Below are 24,716 nucleotides of genomic sequence, written 5' to 3' on the forward strand. Positions count from 1 at the left end.
GAGCACAAATGTTTGGTGGGCCCCAACCTGGCTACAGTTTTGGGCCATAGGATATCACAGCAGGTTGCATGAGGGCTGTGCAGCCCTTCAGTGGTAGCACACTCACCGTGGTCCTGGGCATCTCAACACTATGAAGGCATATATTTCTTAAATAGAGACAAAACAATAGTAAGATTATATACACATTAACGTGGGCACAGGTTCACATAAGCCCAAAAGCCAGTGCAACATTTGCATGCATTTGCTTTTGACAAGCAAAACATGAACTGCAGTGAAGCATTACTACGCATCCTAGGCTAAAGCGTACTGCCATAGGGGGCATGGAAGTGGTGGTTTCTTTTCAATTTTTCTTTCCTCTGAGTGGAAGCAGACAGTTTCAATACCATTTACTGTAAACTGAAATAGCCTAGGTGTTATATCAACATCTTATACAGTCAACAACTGAATATCAAATCAAATAAAGTCCAGTTCAGTCATATTTCAACAATATTTATGGTCAGTTTTCTCTTTTTAGATCACAACATGTGAAATAACTCTGACTCACTTACTTCTCTGACTGTTGTTTCTCGCCTCATTCCTCCCCCATGTGTGCATCACTCCCTCGTGTCTCAGTGCTCATCATAATGCACAGATCTGATTGGTTGAGCAGCATCACGTGTGATATTTGCAACACGTGATTGGTCTGTGAGTCTCCGGCTGCTAAATCGGTACCGTAATAACTAGAAAAGTTAATATTAAAATAGGTCCACCCTGTCGAAATTGAATAATTCTCCATAGGTCATTGGTTACAGGTCCACGTCCGCATTGAACAGTGTCTGGTTCTGTACTCTGACCGGAGTCCACCTATTAGTGACCTCTGCTCTACTCTATCAGAGTATCAGATCTTGGCTTTATCAGTGGTGGACAGTAAAGAAGTAAATGTAATTAATTTCTGTACTTAAGTAGTTTTTTGTGTATTTGTACTGAAGTTTTTCTATTCTGGGCGACTTTTTCCTTTCACTCCACTACATTTCAAAGTCAAATATCTCACTTTTTACTCTGCTACATTTGTGAAATCTGTCGTTCCTTTTGGTTTCTGTGTGTATAAAAAAGTAACATGTCAAAACAAAAGAAGTGCAAAGCCAGAGCACCAATCAGGGCACAGCGGTCACTTTGTTTAGTGCTTGTTTTTACCTGTTGGTCATACCGACCCAGTGCAGCACACGGTTCAACGTCAGCGCAGCAGCGTAAAATTTCTGGAGAGTCTGTTCAACATAAATGATGAACTAACCTAACTTTGTGTAAATAGAGCACAATATAGAAATATGTCCACATATGCAGTCGAGACTGACGCGGCTTTTTTCTGAATTTCTACAAACACCATTTAATTTTATAGTAAATTAGTTTGGGCTGGTTTATGTTTATGAACAGACGCTGATCAACATAGTAAAGGAGCTCATCTGTGATCCTGAGTTTAAAGCCAGTGTTTATTAAACTTAAACTTGTTGCATTAAGTTAATTACTCTTTTAGTACTTTTACTTTTGATACTAAAGTACATTTGTATTTTTACTCAAGTGGAGGTCTAAAGGGAAGAACTTCTACTTTTACTGGAGTAATATTTTACCTTGGGTATCTCTACTTTAACTCAAGTACATAGTTTGTGTACTTTGTCCACCACTTGCCTTTATACATCCCCCAGGCACAACTTCTCAATCTGTAGCTTCATATTTAAAATTACCTTCAAAGGAAACACTAGTTCAGTGCTAAAAACCTGACTTGGCTGAAATAAGCTGAGCGGACAGTGGAACAGTTGGTAAGAGAAAATTGGGAGTGAAAATGAAGCAGATGTTCAGGGTAAATATGGAGAGCATCCAGATCATGACCAACCATAACACAGTGACAAATTTGAAATGAGTTCATTTTTTTACATTGTGCTGCTAATAAAGTTCCCACCGCGAGCCAGAACAGCTGTTTAGATTTTCTCATAATTGTCCGCAGAGGCCCCCTAGTGGGTTGGGCCGCTGGGCACACACCCATAAAACCAATGGGAAGATAATCCAGGCTTGCATATTAGAGCTATTAGAGGCTTCCATCTTCTCCGTATTAGTAAGTGTGGGGCTTTGGTTGGGATTTATCTTATATCAGGATATCAGTCCGGCAGTGATTGTGAGATGCAGTTAAAGGGCATTGGGTCAGAAGGTGATGTATAGCGGCAGTTGGGCCGCCCAGTCGTCTACCCTGAGCTACTCTGCCTGTCTTGTTTTACACCACACTGCTCAATGGCACTGTAATTCAGCCCTCATAGCCTAAAAGCCTGAGAGAGAAAGAAAGAGAAAGAAAGAGAGAGAGAGAGAGATTGACGTGTCTAGAAAAAGAGGGGTGTGTGAAAGTTATATGCTGTGGTATCCTCTCGTTTGGTCTTCAGCTTGCCTCTCTCTCTCTCTCAATTTGTCCCTCACTCTCTCTCTCTCTCTCTCTCTCTCTCTCTCTCTCTCTCTCTCAATTTGTCCCTCACTCTCTCTCTCTCTCTCACTTTGTCCCTCACTCTCTCTCTCTCTCTCTCTCTCTCTCTCTCTCTCTCTCTCACTTTGTCCCTCACTCTCTCTCTCTCTCTCTCACTTTGTCCCTCACTCTCTCTCTCTCTCTCTCTCTCACTTTGTCCCTCACTCTCTCTCTCTCTCTCTCTCTCTCTCTCACTTTGTCCCTCTCTCTCTCTCACTTTGTCCCTCACTCTCTCTCTCTCTCTCTCTCTCTCTCACACTTTGTCCCTCACTCACTCTCTCTCTCTCTCTCTCTCTCTCTCTCTCTCTCTCTCTCTCTCTCTCTCTCTCACTTTGTCCCTCACTCTCTCTCTCTCTCTCTCTCTCTCTCTCTCTCTCTCTCACTTTGTCCCTCACTCTCTCTCTCTCTCTCTCTCTCTCTCTCTCTCACTTTGTCCCTCACTCTCTCTCTCTCTCTCTCTCTCTCTCTCTCTCTCTCTCACTTTGTCCCTCTTTCTCTCTCTCTCTCTCTCTCTCTCTCTCTCTCACTTTGTCCCTCACACTCTCTCTCTCTCTCTCTCTCTCTCTCTCTCTCTCTCTCACTTTGTCCCTCACTCTCTCTCTCTCTCTCTCTCTCTCTCTCTCTCACTTTGTCCCTCACTCTCTCTCTCTCTCTCTCTCTCTCTCTCTCTCTCTCTCTCTCACTTTGTCCCTCACTCTCTCTCTCTCTCTCTCTCTCTCTCACTTTGTCCCTCACTCTCTCTCTCTCTCTCTCTCTCTCTCACTTTGTCCCTCACACTCTCTCTCTCTCTCTCTCTCTCTCACTTTGTCCCTCTCTCTCTCTCACTTTGTCCCTCACTCTCTCTCTCTCTCTCTCTCTCTCTCTCTCTCTCTCTCTCTCACTTTGTCCCTCACTCTCTCTCTCTCTCTCTCTCTCTCTCTCACTTTGTCCCTCACTCTCTCTCTCTCTCTCTCTCTCTCTCTCTCACTTTGTCCCTCACTCTCTTTCTCTCTCTCTCTCTCTCTCTCTCTCTCTCACTTTGTCCCTCTTTCTCTCTCTCTCTCTCTCTCTCTCTCACTTTGTCCCTCACACTCTCTCTCTCTCTCTCTCTCTCTCTCTCTCTCTCACTTTGTCCCTCACTCTCTCTCTCTCTCTCTCTCTCTCTCTCTCTCTCTCTCTCTCTCACTTTGTCCCTCACTCTCTCTCTCTCTCTCTCTCTCTCTCTCTCTCTCTCACTTTGTCCCTCACTCTCTCTCTCTCTCTCTCTCTCTCTCTCTCTCTCACTTTGTCCCTCACTCTCTCTCTCTCTCTCTCTCTCACTTTGTCCCTCACTCTCTCTCTCTCTCTCTCTCTCTCTCTCACTTTGTCCCTCTCTCTCTCTCACTTTGTCCCTCACTCTCTCTCTCTCTCTCTCTCTCTCTCTCTCTCTCTCTCACTTTGTCCCTCACTCTCTTTCTCTCTCTCTCTCTCTCTCTCTCTCTCTCTCACTTTGTCCCTCACTCTCTCTCTCTCTCTCTCTCTCTCTCACTTTGTCCCTCACTCTCTCTCTCTCTCTCTCTCTCTCTCTCACTTTGTCCCTCACTCTCTCTCTCTCTCTCTCTCACTTTGTCCCTCACTCTCTCTCTCTGTCTTTCCCTCTGTCTGTCTGTTTATCTGTCACAGCTGGTGACAGTTTGTTTCTCCTCTGAGAGTTGAGTGATGGAGGAAGGGAGTGAAGGAATGATAGTGCTTTGTGTGGAATAAAGGAGTGAAACTGCATTAATGAGCATTAAATTCTATGTTACCATATGTGTACGTGTGTGTGTGAAGAGAGTATGTGTGATGCACATGTTGCTAAGAGAGGGAATACAGGGCCCACCAGCAATATCTCAGCAAGCAGAACACACACACACACACACACACACACACACACACACACACACACACACACACACACACACACACACACACACACACACAGGTGACAGTCACAGAGTCTTCTAACTAGCTCACTTCTCAACTACTTTTTGATGACTATTTTTTCTGTTGCTTCTGAATTAATTATAATGATTTTACTTGCTGAAACTTATTGCTCAGTTTAATAGTTTTAATCAGATTGTTTGGGTGCCTAAGACCTTTGCACATGTAAGTACATGTAATAGTAATATGTAATAGTGATATGAAAATGTGTATATGTAAATATATAATATAATTTTGCCCTGCGATGGACTGGTGACCTGTCCAGGGTATATCCTGCCTTCCGCCCGAGGACTGCTGGGATAGGCTCCAGCACCCCCCCCGCGTCCCTGACGGAGAAGCGGCTTGGAAAATGAATGAGTGAATGAATATATGTATGTATATATATATATATATATATATATATATATAATAACATAATATACACTACAGCTCTATATGTTTCATGACTGTCATGTCAAACAGTTCCATTTATCATGAAATTTACACATAATGTAAAGGTCAATAGGCTTTTTTAAAATTATACCAAAAACTGAATAACAACAAAAATACAGATACGAGGTTTTCCTCTGACAGCAGTGATATGTTGTTATCGGAACAAAACCTTGCATCTCCATTTTTGTCATTTTTCAGTCTCTGTCGTCATTTGAAAACGCCTGTTGTGTTTTAAATTGTGTTTAAATGGACCAACAGAAATGACCTGGTTCTGGTTCCACTGACTTACATTGAATATAAAGTAGGTTTTTTCCTTCTCCTGTAAAGTTACCAATTTGGAGGTACAAGGTTTTGTTGCAGCTAAATGTTGTGATGAATGGACCACTAGAAACGCTCCACCACATAAAATATCTCTACATTAACTTGTATTAAAAGTGAATGCAATATCTGTCCTTTTCCTATCAAGTTATCATTATGTAAATACTTGTTTTTCTTTGGACAGTGAGAATATATACATATAGATGATGATGATGATGATGATGTGTGTGAAAATGAAAAATGTGTGCCAAAAGCATTTTACAAAGTCAGGAGCATTTTGTTGCCCTTCTAGGTTAGACCAGTTTTTTCTCTGGTCAGACTAAACAAACACCCACCCACACACACAAACACACACACACAGACACACACACACAAATAAGGGTTTGGATGGTTGAATGGTTGGATGAGACCTAACAGTCCACACAGAGGGGGGGAGTGGATGTCTTGCACCTTCAGACGGTATTGATCTTGTCACCTACATTCCAGTCCACTCTACTGCCCATCAATAGCGGTCCATGCTTCCAGCCAGGTCACTGCGAGGCTTGATCACTTCATTCTAGAACATTCTTTTTCATCAGCCGAAGGGTGGTGGTCTTCAAACAGCTGCTGTCACAGTGTTCACATCACACATACATGCACACGCACACACACACACACAATTACACATGCACACTCACATACACTGCACACACACACACACACGATTTTACATGCACACTCGCATACACTGCACACACGCCCACACACGATGGCAGCGCATACAATGTGGCTCAAAAAGCGAGAAGCTGTAAAAGCTGAAAGCGCACGCTGTAATAAAGGCAGAGGGGACGCAGTAAATCCTGTAGAAAAGCATATTATATTGAGTTGTTGAGTCTTTTGTGTGATGATGTAAATATATAAATGTAGGGTGGTCTTTGACTTCGCACAGTGCTGTATGTGAGAAAACACGGTGACTGCACACACACACACACACACACACACACACACACACACACACACACACACACACACACACACACAAACGCATGCACATGATGACATCATGCACACACTCACATGCACACGAGACACCCATAATGGTGCCAGCGAGGGAAATCTCTGCCCACAGCAATATCTGACCAATCTGATAACTGTCAGTACTGACAGATCCACACACACACGTACAGACCAGTGGGGCAGTAGGGGGGCTGATACAGATTTGGGGGGCAGCTTACATGTATTAAGGCCCAGAGACATCATTATGGTGGGGATGATGACCGTCTACTTCACTGTAGCTGAATGGTTAGAATGTTACCCACTGCAGTGTCACAGTGTCATCAGAGGAAATTGTTTATATAATATTAAATTCTCTGATCTGTGGACCTATATAGTAAGTGGAGCTGATTAAATGGACAATGAGTGTTGGGCAGAAACACCTGTGGATTATTTCTTCTGTCTCTCAAAAATGAGAGGCTTAAGTGCTGTTTATCCAGCAGGGGCAGGTTTGGTGGTCTATCAGGTCTTGCGGGTGGTTGCTAGGATCCCATTTAATCTGTATATTTGAATAATTTTTTGAACTCCTGTTTTGGAAGCTGTATTTGGAAAGTGAAATTAACAGGTTGGTGTCTGACATCTGCACGTACTGTATACACTCGTATGCAAAAGTTTGGGTGCCCCTGGTTCAATGATGTTTTGTTGATTTTCTAGGTCAGGGGTGCACAACTCCTGTCCTGGAGGGCTGGTGTCCAGCACAGTTTGGTGATTTAGCTGCTCCAACACACCTGATTATCTATAATTGCCAGGTTTAGTGGGTATGCTTGAGCTGGTCACTGGACCCTCCAGGACCGGAGTTCTGCACCCCTGTTCTAAGTAAAATGCACAATTACTGTTTATTTGCTGACAGTTTAACGTATTGGGCAGTCATGGGCTGGAGGTTAGGAAACCAGCCTCGTGATTAGAAGGTTGCCGGTTTGATCCCCAGAGCCGACAGCACGTGACTGAGGTGTCCTTGAGCAAGACGCCTAACTCCCAACTGCTCCCCGGGTGCTGTGGATTGGTCTGCCCACCCCACTGGGCAAGTGTGCTCACTGCCCCCTAGTGTGTGTGTATTCAGTAGTGTGTATGTGGTGTTTCACTTCACGGATGGGTTAAATGCGGAGGTGAAATTTCCCCGTTGTGGGACTAATAAGGGTCAGTTAATTGGAACAATAATAAAACGTTGTATGTGCAAAAGCTGCGGCACATTTTTCATTCATGGTTTTATTTTTTTCCCCCAGTATATTAAACTCAGCAAAACAATTAGAAATAGTGCTCTAAAATTTACTATAATTTCCAGGTCCCTGTAGAACAGGGGTGGGCAATTAATTTTCCCAAGGGGCCACATGAGAAATTGGAATGGTTTTAGAGGGCCAGACAAATATACTTAACTTAGTTCTGCCCAGTACATGTATACTGTATACAGCATTTATAATAACCTTTATGTATATATGTATATATATATATATATATATATATATATATATATATATATATATATATATATATATATGTATAAACAGTCAATGAAACATTACAATGATACAATCAAAATGTGGAGGATTATATCATTATTTAATAAACTTGTGATGGTTCAGTTTAGGAAACTGTAAACATTTTGCATTGTTTAAAAAAACTAGCATCACAACCTGACATAAAATAGCATGTTTTTCAAAGACGAGCATCACTTTAACCTAAATGGCTTACTTTTTCTTGCAGTTTTGTGTGATATTACTAAGCTGGTCCTGACGGCCGCCTCCCTGGATGAGTGGAGCTTTGTAAAAAATCCTTGCTGCCTTTTCAGTTTCGCTAGCAGATCTTCAGACGCTCTGCATCGGTCAAGATCTTGTATTTCTCTGCGTGCTTACTCTCGTAATGGTGATTCAAACTGTAATTCTTAAACACAGCTATCTGTTCTCCACAAACCCAGCACACAGCTTTACGTTTGACTTGGGTAAATAAATATTTAAAAGTCCATGTTTTGTTTAAAACTCTGCATTCAGCATCAGTCTTTCTTTTCATGTTAGCCGACATATTTAAGGGCTAAGAGCAATCTTGAAAGCTGTCCAACACATTTGCTGACATATTTGAGTGAAGATGCAAATAAAAAATAAAAAAAAACAAACGGGTTGCCTTAAAAATAAAAGCATTGTAAATATATTTCGTGCATTTGTCACAGTTAACCCTCCCATCGACCCACCACCGATGGGAGGGGCAGTAGTAGGGGTGCGGTGCATTGTGGATCGGGCAGTGTCCGAAGGCGTGGGCCTTGGCGTTCTGATCCTCGGTTGCTGAAACTGGCTTTTGGAACTTGGAACGTTACCTCACTGGCGGGGAAGGAGCCTGAGTTGGTGCGCGAGGTCGAGAGATACCAGCTAGATATAGTCGGGCTCACCTCAACACACAGCTTGGGCTCTGGGTCCAATCTCCTTGAGAGGGGCTGGACTTTTTTCTTTTCTGGAGTTGCCCATGGTGAGAGGCGGCGGGCAGGTGTGGGCTTTCTCATAGCCCCTCGACTCGGCGCCTGTATGTTGGGGTTTTCCCCGGTGGACGAGAGGGTAGCTTCCCTACGCCTTCGGGTTGGGGAACGGGTCCTGACTGTTGTCTGTGCTTATGCACCGAACAGCAGTTCAGAATACCCAGCCTTCATAGAGTCCTTGGAAGGGGTGCTTGAAAGTGCTCCTCCTGGAGACTCGATTGTCCTACTGGGGGACTTCAACGCTCACGTGGGCAACGACAGTAAGACCTGGAGGGGTGTGATTGGGAGGAATGGCCTCTCTGATCTGAACCCGAGTGGTGTTCAGTTTTTGGACTTCTGTGCAAACCACAGTTTGTCCATAACGAACACCATGTTTGAACACAAGGATGTCCATAAGTGCACATGGCACCAGGACACCCTAGGCCGCAGTTCAATGATTGACTTTGTAGTCGTGTCAGCGGACTTGCGGCCATGTGTACTGGACACTCGGGTAAAGAGAGGAGCTGAGCTGTCAACTGATCACCACCTGGTGGTGAGTTGGATCAGGTGGTGGGGGAAGATGCCAGTCAGACCAGGCAAGCCCAAACGTATAGTGAGGGTTTGCTGGGAACGTCTGGCAGAAGAACCTGTCAGATTGATCTTCAACTCACACCTCCGTCAGAACTTTGACCAGATATCGGGGGAGGTGGGGGACATTGACTCAGAATGGGCCATGTTCCGCTCCTCCATTGTTGAAGCGGCTGACTGTAGCTGTGGTCGCAAGGTAGTTGGTGCCTGTCGGGGCGGTAATCCTCGAACCCGGTGGTGGACACCCCAGGTGAGAGATGCCGTCAAGCTGAAGAAGGAGTCCTACTGTACATGGTTGGCCTGTAGGACACCAGAGGCAGCTGGCAGGTATCGACAGGCCAAGCGATCTGCGGCTTCAGTCGTTGCCAAGGCAAAAACCCGGGTGTGGGAAGAGTTCGGTGAGGCCTTGGAAAGTGACTTTAAGTCGGCTCCGAAAAGATTCTGGCAAACCGTCAGGCGACTCAGAAGGGGAAAGCAGTGTGCCACTAGCACTGTATATAGTGGAGATGGTGTGCTGCTGACTTCGACTGAAGACGTCATTGGGCGGTGGAAGGAATACTTTGAGGACCTTCTCAATCCCACCAACATGTTCTCCAGTGAGGAGGCAGAGTCTGGGGACACGGGAATAGGCTTGTCCATTACTGAGGCCGAAGTCGCTAAGGTAGTTAAAAAGCTCCTTGGCGGCAGGGCTGCAGGGGTGGATGAGATCCGTCCCGAGTTCCTCAAGGCTCTGGATGTTGTGGGGCTGTCTTGGCTGACACGCCTTTTCAACATTGCATGGACATCGGGGGTGGTGCCACTTGATTGGCAGACTGGGGTGGTGGTGCCTCTTTTTAAAAAGGGGGACCGGAGGGTGTGTTCCAACTACAGGGGAATCACACTCCTCAGCCTCCCTGGTAAGGTCTATGCAAGGGTACTGGAGAAGAGAGTCCGGCTTATAGTCGAACCTCGGATTCAGGAGGAGCAGTGCGGGTTCCGCCCTGGTCGTGGAACACTGGACCAACTCTTTACCCTCTCCAGGATTCTCGAGGGTTCATGGGAGTTTGCCCAACCAGTCCACATGTGCTTTGTGGATTTGGAGAAGGCATTCGACTGTGTTCCCCGGGGTATTCTGTGGGAGGTGCTTCGGGAGTATGGGGTACATGGCTCTTTGCTACGAGCCATTCAGGCCCTGTACAAACAAAGCAGGAGCTTGGTTCGCATGGCCGGCAGTAAGTCAGACTTTTTCCCAGTGAGAGTTGGACTCCGTCAGGGCTGCCCTTTGTCACCGATTCTATTCATAATTTTTATGGATAGAATTTCTAGGCGCAGTCAGGGGATGGAGGGTGTCCGGTTTGGTGACCTCAGGGTCACATCGCTGCTGTTTGCAGATGATGTGGTCCTATTGGGGACATCAGGCCGTGAACTTCAGCTTTCACTGGATCGGTTTGCAGCCGAGTGTGAAGCGGCCGGGATGAGGATCAGTACCTCCAAATCCGAGGCCATGGTTCTCACGCGGGAAAGGGTGGAGAGCCCTCTCTGGGTCGGGGATGAGCTCTTGCCTCAAGTGGAGGAGTTTAAGTATCTTGGGGTCTTGTTCACGAGTGATGGTACAAGGGAGCAGGAGATTGACAGGCGGATTGGTGCTGGGTCAGCAGTGATGCGGGCTCTTTACCGGTCTGTTGTGGTAAAGAAAGAGCTGAGCCATAAGGCAAGGCTCTCGATTTACTGGTCGATCTATGTTCCCACCCTCACCTATGGTCATGAGCTTTGGGTAATGACCGAAAGAACGAGATCGCGAATACAAGCGGCTGAAATGAGTTTCCTCCGCAGGGTGGCTGGACTCTCCCTTAGAGATAGGGTGAGAAGTTCGGTCATCCGGGAGGGACTCGGAGTAGAGCCGCTGCTTCTTCACGTCGAGAGGAGCCAGTTGAGGTGGTTCGGGCATCTTGTTAGGATGCCTCCTGGACGCCTCCCTTGGGAGGTGTCACAGGCAAGTCCACTGGGGAGGAGACCCCGGGGAAGACCCAGGACACGCTGGCGTGACTATATCGCCCAGCTGGCCTGGGAGCGCCTCGGAATCCCTCCCAGGGAGCTAGTGGAAGTGGCTGGGGAAAGGGAGGTCTGGGCTTCATTGCTCAGGATGCTGCCCCCGCGACCCGAACCCCGGAGAAGCGGAAGATGATGGATGGATGGATGGATGGATGTCACAGTTAAGAAATTCCACCTCCTTATTTAACCCATCCGTGAAGTGAAACACCACATACACACTAGTGAATACACACACACTAGGGGGCAGTGAGCACACTTGCCCGTAGCGGTGGGCAGCCCTATCCATGGCGCCCGGGGAGCAGTTGGGGGTTAGGTGTCTTGCTCAAGGATACCTCAGTCACGTGCTGTCAGCTCTGGGGAGCGAACCGGCGACCTTCCGGTCACAGGGCCAGTTCCCTAACATCCAATTTACTTTTCACTTCTAATTTACCAACGATCTCATGCGGGCCAGTCAGAGATAGTCAGAGGTCCGGTTGTGGCCTGCAGGCCGTGCAATGCCCAGGTCTGCTGTAGAAGATATGTTAACTTATTTGCACATTTGACTGGGGTAGTTCAGACCTTTGCATATGACTGTGTATATACAACAATTGATCAATCAATCAATCAATCAATCAATCAAACAATCAATCAGTAAATAAATATATATTAACACAAACTAATAAAATACAAGGAGAACTAGGCTGCCAACAGTAGCTACACCCTTGACACACCCACACATTCAGCAGACTTTCCTCTGATTAGAATGCAGTGAATACTGCTCCACTGAAGCCTAGAGCACATCCCAGCTCAAACACACACACACACACACACACACACACACACACACACACACACACACACACACACACACACACACCAACAACATTTGATAAGTCTTTATTTCCCCATCGCCGTTGCTGAGATGATGAATGAAGGGCTGCAGAATCGCAGGGGAACAGGCAGAAATGACACTCTAACTGTCTTATAGGCTGTTTCTCACACACAGGTTACGGGTGGCTGTGGCCTGAAAAAGAGAATCTTCATTGACAGAGCAATTTAGCGCAAGGCGATGCTTTTTCCTGTGGCATGGACAAGTGTTCCCATGGGTTTATGTAAGCTCTAAAATTAGGCCAGCAGAGGGATGCTTGCCCATGTCCCTGCTTAGCCTCGGAGGCACTGCACTGCTCACAGCACCCTTTACTGGATTTTTTTACTCTTTATGTGTTTTTTCGTATGTTTGCACTCTCCATCACCCCCCTCCACCTCTGATTCAGCTCCTGAAGGGCTTGCTAATTAGCTGGCTTGTAGAGCCATATGTTAGCGGGAAGGAGGGGAAAACACTAAACTGTGCTGGCACAGAGAACCTCTGATTTAAACCATAAGCTTATCATTTATGCACTATTCCCCTCATCCCAAATGTAGTCGATCAGCCAAGACGTAACTAGAGTCTGAGGTTTCCTTCTTTAGTTTTGCTTTGGGTATGAAGTTAATTTAGCTCATAAGTAATAGACGCTTATAGTGACCAATAAACCACAAACTGTGTTTAGTTGCTGCAAGTATGCTTGCTATTGGGGTTTCTACCAATGTGTCACATTCTGTTAGCCCACAATTGTATTACACACCTCTATAACCTAAGAATAGCTCAACCAGTTTGAATTCGAGTGCCTGTACTAACTGCATAATAAGCCTTACTACATAATAAGCCTGGAATTTTAAGGGCTAAGTTTTGTCTGGACCCAATAGGGTTCAATCTTAAGCCAATGGACAATTGTCCAATCAGGATTGATCCTCCATGGTATCTAGGCAGCTAGACCTAAGCTAGATCTCTTTTATTATGACATTGGAATCAACCAATGACATTCTGATGGCAAGTGGGTGGGACAACTTTAGAGAGAGAGAGAGAAAAACATAAAACAAAACTTTCATTATATATATATATATATATATATATATATATATATATATATATATATATATATATATATATATATATATATATGAAATTCTTATTTTGCTGTAGAAAGTATAGATATAGTATAGAAAGTATAAAAATATTTTATACATGTTCAGTACTGTGTGAAAGTTTTAGGCATCTAAGCAAATTTAACGCATCAGTGAGTTTATCACAATATACATTAGAATAAAGTCATATTTATAATTCAAATAAACATGAAAACAATAAAAAGTAAAAGAATTACTTGGGTCCGTATTTTTTCCTTGAGACCTTCACAGCCGCCACAGAGACTTGTTAATATAATCAATTACATCATGAGCACAATGTACTGAAGCACTGATTCAAACCAGGAGCTGCTTTTTAACTATATATAATACTGGACTTCCTCGAGGAGAGGCTTGAAAACAGTTAAACAAACACACCGACATCCAAAAAATCACTATTTATTATATATCATTATTAATTAATATTCTATAAATTTTGTTTATTCAAATATTAACACTTTTCTCAGCAAATAAACACAAGCTACACAAATAAACAGGTTCTGAAAATGTGTCTTGGGTGCCTAAGACTTTCGCACAGTACTGTGTATATATAATACAGCAAAATAAGAATTTCATTGTACAGTGTAACTGCCTGTGTCTGCTGTGCATATGACCGTAAAACTCTTGAACGTGAATACTTCACTGACTGCACTGGCAGTTCTATGCCAGGATTCTTTACTGGAAACTAACTGTAAATGAATTGCAAACTGCCACATACAAAGTACAGTTTGTATTAATTATGGCTACAAGATTTGGATACAGCATTGAATGTCTTTTACAACCTTCAACAGCCAAAAACAATCTTTAGCTTGGTGCTAACATACTACTAGAAATCCCACAGGGCGCTAATAGACATTAGCATCGTCATATAGGTCGTTGTTTTGTTTTTGACAGAGGTTTGCATTTATGGCCTATATCCTTAGGCTTAGCTCTAATAGTCCATTATCACCTAATCCACTTGTTGTTGGCAGGGAGGCGGACTCAAGTGCAGCGGGGGAAACCCATGAGAAAGGGTCTTAAATGAATTAATGGAGTGTGAATGGAGTGAATCTGCACGTTGGGATTTAGGTGGCTCACCACCGGGATGCACCTCCATGAATGGGGAAAAAAAAGGCAGGAAAGGGCAAACAAAGGGGACGCTGAAATTAGCGTGCTCAAACAAGGGCTGAGATAGAAAAGTCAAATTAAAGTTAATCAGAAAACAGAAGACACTTCCTCTGTGATTCTGAGAGGAAGATCAGCTTTACATTTCACCTGTTTGCTCTTTGTGGAACAAACACTTTTGTGTGGCTCAGAGCCGTTTCTCATTTAAGCCTTCTTTTTGGCTTTTAAGTAGTTTTGGGGCAATTTATTATTTTTTTAGCCCTCTTTTTCTACTTTCTGTTGTTGTGGGGTAATTTCTCTTTTTTCAGCCCTCTTTTCTTTTCCTCTCCTTTTCTTTTTTGTCTAAATAGCCACTGGGGCTATGTACCCCTCTACAGGTGGGTGTGACAAAGGGCTGCTGTTTGCCACAGCCTTACATAGAAGAGTCCACTGGTGTGCCAGGTTGGGAATAATCAGCCTGAGGGCTTCTGGGAATTGGAGTTGAACTTGTGGCACTTCGCCTCCATCACCGGCAGGTGCAGGCTGGCCTACAGCTCTTCTGTGCACTGTTTTAAAGTGGGTCCACTAAAAACGCTTAGACAGGCTATGAATATGGAGTTATTAACAGCATACTCTTTGGTTTATTAACGACTGTTAATAAATTCACAAATAATTGCAAAACTCATTCTAATCCCCACTGTGCAAGTTTCCTAAATGAAATAATAGCCGTTCATCTTTTGTCTTTCCTTCTAGGCACAGCAGCATTGGTGTTGAACCCTTTCATAAGACAGTGGCCTACAGCTGCAATTTTACACTTCATTTCATAATCAATGTGAACGTTTATCATGGAAGAAAGACTTCCCTTTAAGCACGTTCCAAACTTAATGGCATGTTGTAAATTAGCATATGGAGCCTTTCAGCTCCAGAGAGCGGCTGGTTTTCAGTCCTCGTCCTCCTGAAATGGACGTTTTAGTGTTTTTCTGCTCTGGCATACTCATTTTTTATTTGACTTTAGGTCTTTAGAAAATGTTGATGCGTTAATGCATTGAAAATTAAATCAATCTCCATGATGTTCTAATATGCAGTCATTCTGACAGATTGCAGTAACATGAAGGAAGCACAGGAGGCGATATAGCTATAGTTGATTAGCAGCACTGTGACGGGGCAAAGCTAGATTGGTGGATGGCATCCATACAGCCTGCGTATCTCCAGAATTCAGAACATTCCAATCTGTGAGATTTAAGAAAGTAAAATAAAAGCTGCTACTGGCACAGAATCTTAATCACATATTGCTGTTGTTGGAAGAAAACCTTGTATCTCCAAAATGGTAACTTTACAAGAGAAGGAAACAACATACATTACTTTTAATGTAAGTCAATGGAACCAGACTTTTGGCACCACAGGGATTCCTATGCATGTCTGATGTTGTATTGAGAAAACAGTGATGAACGACCTAAAATCATCAAGTTGAGTCAAACCGAAGAGGCCGAGAGGTGGAGAGCTGCATGCCACATAACTTATCGCTGTTGTCAGAACAAAAACCATCTCCCAAACGCTAACTTTACAGGAGAAGGAAAAACTCACTTTACTTATAATGTAAGTCAATGGAACCAGAATTTTTTTACAAGTCATTTTGGGTCATTTATTTTGGTCCATGCACTTGACACACAATATAAAGGACAACAGGTGTTTTCAAATTATGTCAAAAACTGGAAAATGACAAAAATGGAGAAACAAGGTTTTCCTCCAAGCTTTAGAACAAATAATAAGTAATAATGTTAATTATATATAGAAAAAAACCTAAAATGTGCCAGAAATAGGAGCCACTGGTTTATGGACTGTCATTTACAGTCACTTCTTAATGCCTTCAGAACACTGTTAGGGCTTCATACTTTTCCTGGCTACTTTTTAAGTCACGAGGAACCAGTTTGTTATTTTAATAGAGGCCTAATATTTTAAAGCCTCATAAATGCGACTGAAGTCCCTCGTGCGTTCCACATTCTCTGGCTCATAGAATTCAAAGCGGATTTGAAGCATATGCGCCTGCTTTAAAAAAATCCATGGTGTGATCTATTTATGAGCCTCATCGCCTTTTCCTTTGGCTTCACCCTCTCTTCGCTGCACTAAAGCCTCACAGTCATCTCCGCAATGTATTATTGAGAATATTTGCGAATATAATATCCTAAACTGAGAAGCCCACCATTCAAATTTACATAGTGGACAAAAGCAGTGGGGAGCCTTCAGGGTCTTCAAGGCCTTCAGAGAAGGTCTAATGATTTCTATATGATTTCCGATTGATTCAGTTTATGTTTATTTAGTAGAATCATTGTATTTGTGTTATTTAAACTCTACAGTCAGACAGGATCTAGGTGGATCTGGCCAAGCAAGCTCTCCCATTGGTTAGGACTTGAGGAGCTGAACAGAAGGAACGTTGAACATGTGAAATGGGATTGGGCCTTTGACTACAGTGTGAACCCTTTAAACATAGGGATCCACCTCAAATGCATCCGATCCATCAAATCTTCAGATGTCTTTGATTATCTGGATTATGGCTGTTAGATTTGGAGGAGAAACCTGAAAAAGGTGGGTTTTAGCTGGTCACCACTGGCCTGTTGTTCAAGCAGTCCTCTTAAGGAGCCTCTTTTCTCACCAAAATCTATTGAGAAGATTGCTCGACTGAGCGTTTCGTCCCCAGGAAGCTCACAAGCAGAACAATCTGGAACTGTTTCCTCACCATGTGGCTTTGCTCTGTGGAAAAAGAAGCCTGAAATTCAGCACCTGTTGTGTTTTTTTTTTTTAATAAAATGATAAAAGCCTGACCCATCATAAGTCACAACACATCATTTCCCCTGCAGCGGCTCTGGCTGCGTGATGTGAGTAAATATCTCTGAACAAAGCTCAGGCTCTGTGCTCTGTCTGCTGACAGTATTGATGGGTTTTCAATCTGAAGACAGATAAAAACCAAAGCCGAATGAGATTTATTTCAGGCTGCTATGACTGCATTGTAAAGTCTCGCATTCTCAAACACCGTTGTTCATTCATCTGATGTGTTTAGTTGTGTAACATGCGCAAATCAAGGTCGCGAAGTGGGTCAAACCTGTCATATTCTCTAAAGCGTCAAAATAAAAGCAGGTAATTAAGTTAACAGCATGTTTGGGTGCGTTTTACCTCGAGTACAAGTTATCTATTTTTTAGATGTTGTCTGGGAATAGATGTGGAAGGAAGAGAAGAGTGAAAGGAAGATGAATGAATATACAGAGTCCAAGAAATGATTAAATGACAGAGAAAAACATTTTTGGTGGTCTAGTTTGGTCTAAAGTGTAATTTCCTGTAAAATAAGTTTATAACAGAGACAGAGAGCGAGAGAGAGAGGGAGAGGGATAGGGAGGGAGAGAGAGAGAGAGAGAGAGAGAGACAGGGAGAGGGAGCGAGAGGGAGAGAGTGAGAGAGAGGGAGAGAAAGAGAGAGAGACAGAGGGAGAGACAGAGAGAGAGAGCGAGAGAGAGAGGGGGGAGAGACAGAGAGAGAGAGAGAGAGAGAGAGAGACAGGGAGAGGGAGCGAGAGAGAGAGAAAGAGAGACAGTGAGAGGGAGGGAGAGAGAGAGAGATAGGGAGGGAGAGGGAGAGAAACAGGGGGACAGAGACAGAGGGAGAGGGACAGAGGGAGAGAGACAGAGGGAGAGTGAGAGAGAGAGAGAGACAGGGAGAGGGAGAGGGAGCGAGAGGGAGGGAGAGAGAGAGAGGGAGGGAGAGAGAGACAGGGAGAGAGACAGAGGGAGAGGGAGAGAGACAGAGAGAGGGGGAGAGAGACAGAGGGAGAGAGACAGGGGGAGAGAGACAGAGAGAGAGAGACGGGGGAGAGAGAGAGGGAGCAAGAGGGAGGGGGAGAGAGAGAGAGAGGGATAGGGAGGGAGAGAGGGAGAGAGATACAGAGGGGGGGAGAGAGAGACAGGGGGACAGATAGAGGGAGAGAGAGAGGGAGAGAGGCAGAGAGAGAGAGACAGGGAGAGGGAGAGGGAGCGAGAGGGAGGGAGAGAGAGAGAGAGAGAGAGAGAGGGATAGGGAGAGAGAGAGACCGAGAGAGGGAGAGAGAGACAGGGGGAGAGAGAGAGCGAGAGAGAGAGGGATAGGGAGAGAGAGAGAGAGGGATAGGGAGAGAGGGAGAGAGAGAGACAGAGAGAGGGAGAGAGATACAGGGGGGGAGAGAGAGAGACAGGGAGAGAGAGACAGAGAGGGAGACAGGGAGAGAGAGAGAGGGAGAGAGACAGAGAGAGGGAGAGAGAGACAGGGGGAGAGAGAGAGAGAGAGAGAGAGAGAGAGAGAGAGCGAGAGCGAGAGAGAGAGGGATAGGGAGGGAGAGAGAGACCAAGAGAGAGAGAGAGAGGGAGAGAGAGACAGAGAGAGGGAGAGAGAGACAGGGGGAGAGAGAGAGAGAGAGAGAGAGAGAGAGGGAGAGAGAGGGAGGGGGAGAGAGAGAGAGAGAGGGATAGGGAGGGAGAGAGGGAGAGAGATACAGAGGGGGGGAGACAGAGGGAGAGAGAGAGACAGGGAGATCGAGAGGGAGCGAAAGGGAGGGAGAGAGAGAGAGAGAGAGAGAGATAGACAGGGGGAGAGAGACAGAGGGAGAGGGAGAGAGAGAGAGAGAGAGGTGGGGGGGGGGGGGAGGAGAGAGAGAGAGAGAGAGAAGCGCGCGCTGAATTGAGCTGAGCGCGCGCGCAAAGAGGGAATGGAATGGGGGCTGTTTTGGAGCGCTCGTGGATTTTGTGGCTCCGAATGGATCTGACCGAGCGATTCTTGTCGAGTGGACCGGCTCGCGCTTCTCCTCCTCCTCCTCCTCTTCCTCCTCTCGCCCAGTGAAGGACTCTTTGGAGAGGGCGCCAAAATTATATGGAAGAGCGCAGTGACCCCTGCGTCCACTTCACCAGCCCTGTCCGCCTGACCGTCCGGGAAGGGTCTCGGGGCTTAGCGAGATGTGCGCGTGCCGACATATATAATGGCAGAACTTGAAGTTATGAAAAATCTCAGTTTTGAGAGGGGTGAGTGACGCTTTAAAGACATTAATACCCCTCTCTGTCTCTCTCTCTCTCTCTCTCTCTGTCTCTCTCTCTCTCTCTCTGTTTTCCCAGTTATGCACTCGGAGGTGTTTTCGTAGCATGTAATTTGGTCCAAAGTGGGCTTTCTTGGTGGTCTAGTTTGGTTTAAAGTGGGCATTTTTGGTGGTCTAGTTTGGTCTCAAATAGGCTGTTTTGGTGGTCTAGTTTGGTCTCAAATGGGCTGTTTTGGTGGTCTAGTTTGGTCTCAAATGGGCTGTTTTGGGTGGTCTAGTTTGGTCTCAAATGGGCGGTTTTGGTGGTCTAGTTTGGTCTCAAATTGGCCTTTTTGGTGGTCTAGATTCGTTTAAAATGGGCCTTTTTTGTGTTCCAAATTTGGTCCAAAGCGGCATTGTTTTGGTTAGTTTGGTCCAAAGTCAGGATGTTATTCAGCACCACTCGATTCCACCTGACCACGCATGAAAACGTCCGTCTTACACTCATATAAACGCAGTGGGCTGCGCGTAACGGTCCGCACGCTGGGTTTGTTGGGGAGAGCGTCTTTGGCGCTGTCCGCGGTGCTGAAACCGAGTTCCTCTTACGATCCCACCGTTTCGCACTGATTCCTGTCCGTGAAGCTACAGCTACACCGATACTACTCATTCTCTCCATTGCTCTGTGGACTTCCACCCTCATCCACCCTGAGCCACCTGTGCACAGCGCAATCGCAAATCCACCCATTCGCCAACTCGGGTAGTTGCTGTCGCTCTGCACGCGGCTGGGTTTGATTGCATGCTGCTGTCTGAGATTAAACACGGCTTCATAGTCTAGGTGCTGTAAATAAACAACAACAACAACAAATAACAAACAAGTCAAATGACGAAGCGAAAACGTTGCGATTGCGTGTCGAGGGCTGATCGCAAATGGAAAATGATCTTAGCGCAAAGGTGCAAAATGTGGTAGGACGGAAACAGCCAGTAAAGACGTTATTAATGGGTTATTAAACATAATTATGAATAATTCTGTCCACTAATGTTACCTAACCAGGAGACTGTCGGTCACAATACCCAGCGTAGCAGTGGTGGCTCTACAGTAAACAGAGGATTTTATTCCGATCCGTTGTTATAAACACACGGTGGCGTCATTAATACAGTGATAATCTCAGATCTTCCAAGAAATATTGATAATGACGCATTTCGTTGCGCACAGTGACTGTATGATGATTGATTGACGCTTTTCTTTATTTTGCACGTCATAACTCGGCTGAGACGCGAACATCCACATTCCTCGCGGGGATTTATGGGTCCGGAGAGGCTCCTGTTTGCGGTAATTCCGTTCAGCAGATGAAGGCAGCAGCTCCCGACACGTGCGCTGTGTTTAGAATGTGAAGCCGCGTTTTTATTTACGTCACACTGAGCGCGATTGACTTCATCTCTCATCTCCCGCACTGCCAGCGCGCGATTCATCACTGAGCCCCGGCCAAGAGTGACTGATTGCGTTTTTGATAAAATAAACAAATAAATAAACAAATCAAAAATTCCTCATATGACATGCAGGAACATGCCGCGGGGAGACGGCAGCGTCTCCTGTGCTGAATGAACGCCTACTGTGTGGGATTAGCTCTTCCAGTGTGAGATTACCTCCTACACTGCTGAATTTACGCACAGTGTCGGATTAACGCTTCCAGTGTTGAATTAACACATGCAGTGCCGGATTGGCTCTTATAGTGTTGGATGTAACTTTACAGCCTGGCATCAACTCCTACAGTTTTACAAGGCATAATGCATTTTTGACAGTGTTGGATTAATTCTTACAGCTTTTAATTAATTCCTACAGTGTTGGATTAACCCCTACAGTGTTAGATAAATACATACAGTCTTGGCTTAACCCGTACAGTGTTAGATTAATACTGTACATATGGTGTTGGATTAATACATATGGTATTGGAGTCATAAATAACTCTGATTAACACCAACAGTGTTAAATTAAAACCTACGTAAAAACAGTGTTTAATTAACTCTTACAGTTTTGAATGAACTCGTACAGTGTTAGATTAATATCCACAGTGTTGGATTAATACCTACAGTGTTGAATTAATACCTACAGTGGTGAATGAACTCGTACAGTGTTAGATTAATATCCACAGTGTTAGATTAATACCTACAGTGGTGAATGAACTCGTACAGTGTTAGATTAATATCCACAGTGTTAGATTAATACCTACAGTGGTGAATGAACTCTTACAGTGTTAGATTAATATCCACAGTGTTGGATTAATACCTACAGTGTTAGATTAATATCTACAGTGTTTAGTTAACCCTTACAGTGTTGGATTAATACCTACAGTGTTGAATGAACTCTTACAGTGTTGGATTAATACCTACAGTGTTGAACGAACCACTACAGCGTTAGATTAATATCTACAGTGTTTAATTAAACCTTACAGTGTTGGATTAATACCTACAGTGTTGAATGAACCACTACAGCGTTAGATTAATATCTACAGTGTTTAATTAAACCTTACAGTGTTGGATTAATACCTACAGTGTTGAATGAACCACTACAGCGTTAGATTAATATCTACAGTGTTTAATTAAACCTTACAGTGTTGGATTAATACCTACAGTGTTGAATGAGCCACTACAGCGTTAGATTAATATCTACAGTGTTTAATTAACCCTTACAGTGTTAGATTAATATCCACAGTGGTGAATGAACTCTTACAGTGTTGGATTAATACCTACAGTGTTGAATGAACCACTACAGTGTTCGATTAATACCTACAGTGTTGAATGAACCACTACAGTGTTAGATTAATATCTACAGTGTTTAATTAACCCTTACAGTGTTGGATTAATACCTACAGTGTTGAATGAACCACTACAGTGTTTGATTAATACCTACAGTGTTTAATTAAGTTTTACAGTGTTGGATGAACTCTTATATTGTTGGTTCACTCTAGCTTACAAGCACAAGCCTTGAAGTTTGAATAGCTTTAGAGGTGTGAAGAGATGTCTCCATGAGGACTAGCAGTGCTCTCAGTGTTTGCCACATAAATATGACCCTGATTTTTGGTCTCCTTTATGGGTCAAGCGTCTGGTCAGTAGGTTCCTGTCTGTGATGAAGCTGCTGTGAGAGCTCCTGTCTGTTCATGTCTGTGCACAGGTGTGTACTTTTACTGAAGGCTAAGTGTGTGTGTGTGTGTGTGAATGTGTGTGTGTGTGTGTGTGTGTGAATGTGTGTGTGTGTGTGTGTGTGTGCACTGATGGCCATACTGACTCCCTAACACGCAGAAAATGGCTTTTTCATGTAAAAATGACTTTTCTATCTGCACAATGAGGAGTCTCTGCAGGCCCCCAATGCTTCAGGGCACAGAGCATCTTCTAAATGAGCATTTTCTCTTCTCTTCTCTTCTCTTCTCTTCTCTTCTCTTCTCTTCTCTTCTCTTCTCTTCTCTTCTCTTCTCTTCTCTTCTCTTCTCTTCTCTTGTTTACCATCTCTTGCTTCCGCTCTCTGTTTTTCTCTCTATCTCTTTCTAATTGGAGGTCTTGGCTGTGTATCAGATTTGCTTTCTGCTCTCAGGAGATTCATGTCCCTGCAGTCTGCCAGCATCATTATTGCGTCTGTGTTTTGGAGTTTTCTGTGTTTTTGTGTGTCTGTGTTTTGCTGCGTTTGTGTTTCGACGTGTCTGTGTTTCGCTGCGTCTGTATTTCTCTGCGTCTGTGTTTTGCTGTGTCTGTTTTTCGCTGCGTCTATGTTTTGCTGCATTTGTGTTTCGCTGTGTTTGTGTTTTGGTACTTTCTGTGTTTTGGTGCGTCTGTTTTTCGCTGCGTCTGTTTTTCACAGCGTCTGTGTTTCACTGCATCTGTGGTTTGCTGCATCTGTGTTTCGGTGCGTCTGTTTTTCGCTGCGTCTGTGTTTCGCTGCATCTGTGGTTTGCTGCGTCTGTGTTTCGGTGCGTCTGTTTTTCGCTGCGTCTGTGTTTCGGTGCGTCTGATTTTCGCTGCGTCTTTGGTCCGGTGCGTCTGTTTTTCGCTGCGTCTGTGTTTCGGTGCGTCTGTTTTTCGCTGGGTCTGTTTTTCGCTGCATCTGTGTTTCGCTGTGTCTGTGTTTCGGTGCGTCTGTTTTTCGCTGCGTCTGTTTTTCGCTGCGTCTGTGTTTCGGTGCGTCTGTGTTTCGCTGGGTCTGTTTTTCGCTGCGTCTGTGTTTCGGTGCGTCTGTTTTTCGCTGCGTCTGTGTTTCGGTGCGTCTGTGTTTCGCTGGGTCTGTTTTTCGCTGCGTCTGTGTTTCGCTGGGTCTGTTTTTCGCTGCGTCTGTGTTTCGGTGCGTCTGTTTTTCGCTGGGTCTGTTTTTCGCTGCGTCTGTGTTTTGCTGCGTCTTTTTTTCGCTGTGTCTGTGTTTCGCTGCGTCTGTGTTTCGCTGTGTCAATGTTTTGGTGCGTCTGTGTTTCGCTGCATCTGTGTTTCGCTGTGTCAGTGTTTTGGTGCGTCTGTATTTCGCTGCGTCTGTGTTTCGCTGTGTCAGTGTTTTGGTGCGTCTGTGTTTCGCTGCATCTGTGTTTCGCTGTGTCAGTGTTTTGGTGCGTCTGTGTTTCGCTGTGTCAGTGTTTTGGTGCGTCCGTGTTTTGCTGTGTCAGTGTTTCGCTGTGTCAGTGTTTTGGTGCGTCCGTGTTTCGCTGTGTCAGTGTTTCGCTGTATCAGTGTTTTGGTGCGTCCGTGTTTCGCTGTGTCAGTGTTTTGGTGCGTCCGTGTTTCGCTGTGTCAGTGTTTCGCTGTGTCAGTGTTTTGGTGCGTCCGTGTTTCGCTGTGTCAGTGTTTCGCTGTGTCAGTGTTTTGGTGCGTCCGTGTTTCGCTGTGTCAGTGTTTTGGTGCGTCTGTGTTTTGCTGCATCTGTTTTTCGCTGTTTCTGTGTTTTGCTGCGTCTATGTCTGAGCTCCTTGTCCAAATCCAGTACAGCAGCCAAGACATGTTTCCTGTGAAAAATGTGCTTTTGTCTGTAGTTTGTACTGGAGCTACGAGGCTAATGTAGCTAACAAGTAGTGGACATTTATACCCTCCAGTGAGCACTGCGCAAACTGCATGTCTAAATCATCACACACTTCCCTCCAACTGCACCGACTTGCAGCTCCCCAAACTGAATGTTTCATGAGCTTCATCTGAGCCAGTCGTTTGAAGATGGTTTGAAGTCTTGTTGGAGTCACATGCTCAGTCAGCAAAAGTTGCTCAAGAGTCAGGAGACAGGACGACACCAACCCCCCATCCCCCACCCCCTCAAACACACACCGGCTTATTAAAAATTGATATCAATACAGATTGTGGACTATAGATTAACATACATGAGACTTTTATATACACTCTTCAAAATA

The 24,716-nt window shown here is 44.7% G+C and overlaps 1 protein-coding gene across 5 annotated transcripts in view; it reads left to right on the forward strand.

Moving 5' to 3' along the window:
- Positions 1 to 24,716, forward strand: part of plch1 (phospholipase C, eta 1) — a 170,315-nt gene that overhangs the window by 26,852 nt on the left and 118,747 nt on the right. The window contains exon 1 of one of the 5 annotated variants that reach the window (XM_017715420.2): positions 19,006 to 19,357. The exons of the other annotated variants lie outside the window; for them this stretch is intronic. Within the exon in view, the coding sequence (XP_017570909.1) occupies positions 19,315 to 19,357 (43 nt within the window). The 5' untranslated portion in view covers positions 19,006 to 19,314. Of the gene's footprint in view, positions 1 to 19,005; positions 19,358 to 24,716 lie in introns of those variants that run through there. 5 annotated transcript variants of the gene reach the window in all.

This window comes from Pygocentrus nattereri, chromosome 7 (assembly GCF_015220715.1).
Source record: "Pygocentrus nattereri isolate fPygNat1 chromosome 7, fPygNat1.pri, whole genome shotgun sequence".
Classification (NCBI taxonomy): domain Eukaryota; kingdom Metazoa; phylum Chordata; class Actinopteri; order Characiformes; family Serrasalmidae; genus Pygocentrus; species Pygocentrus nattereri.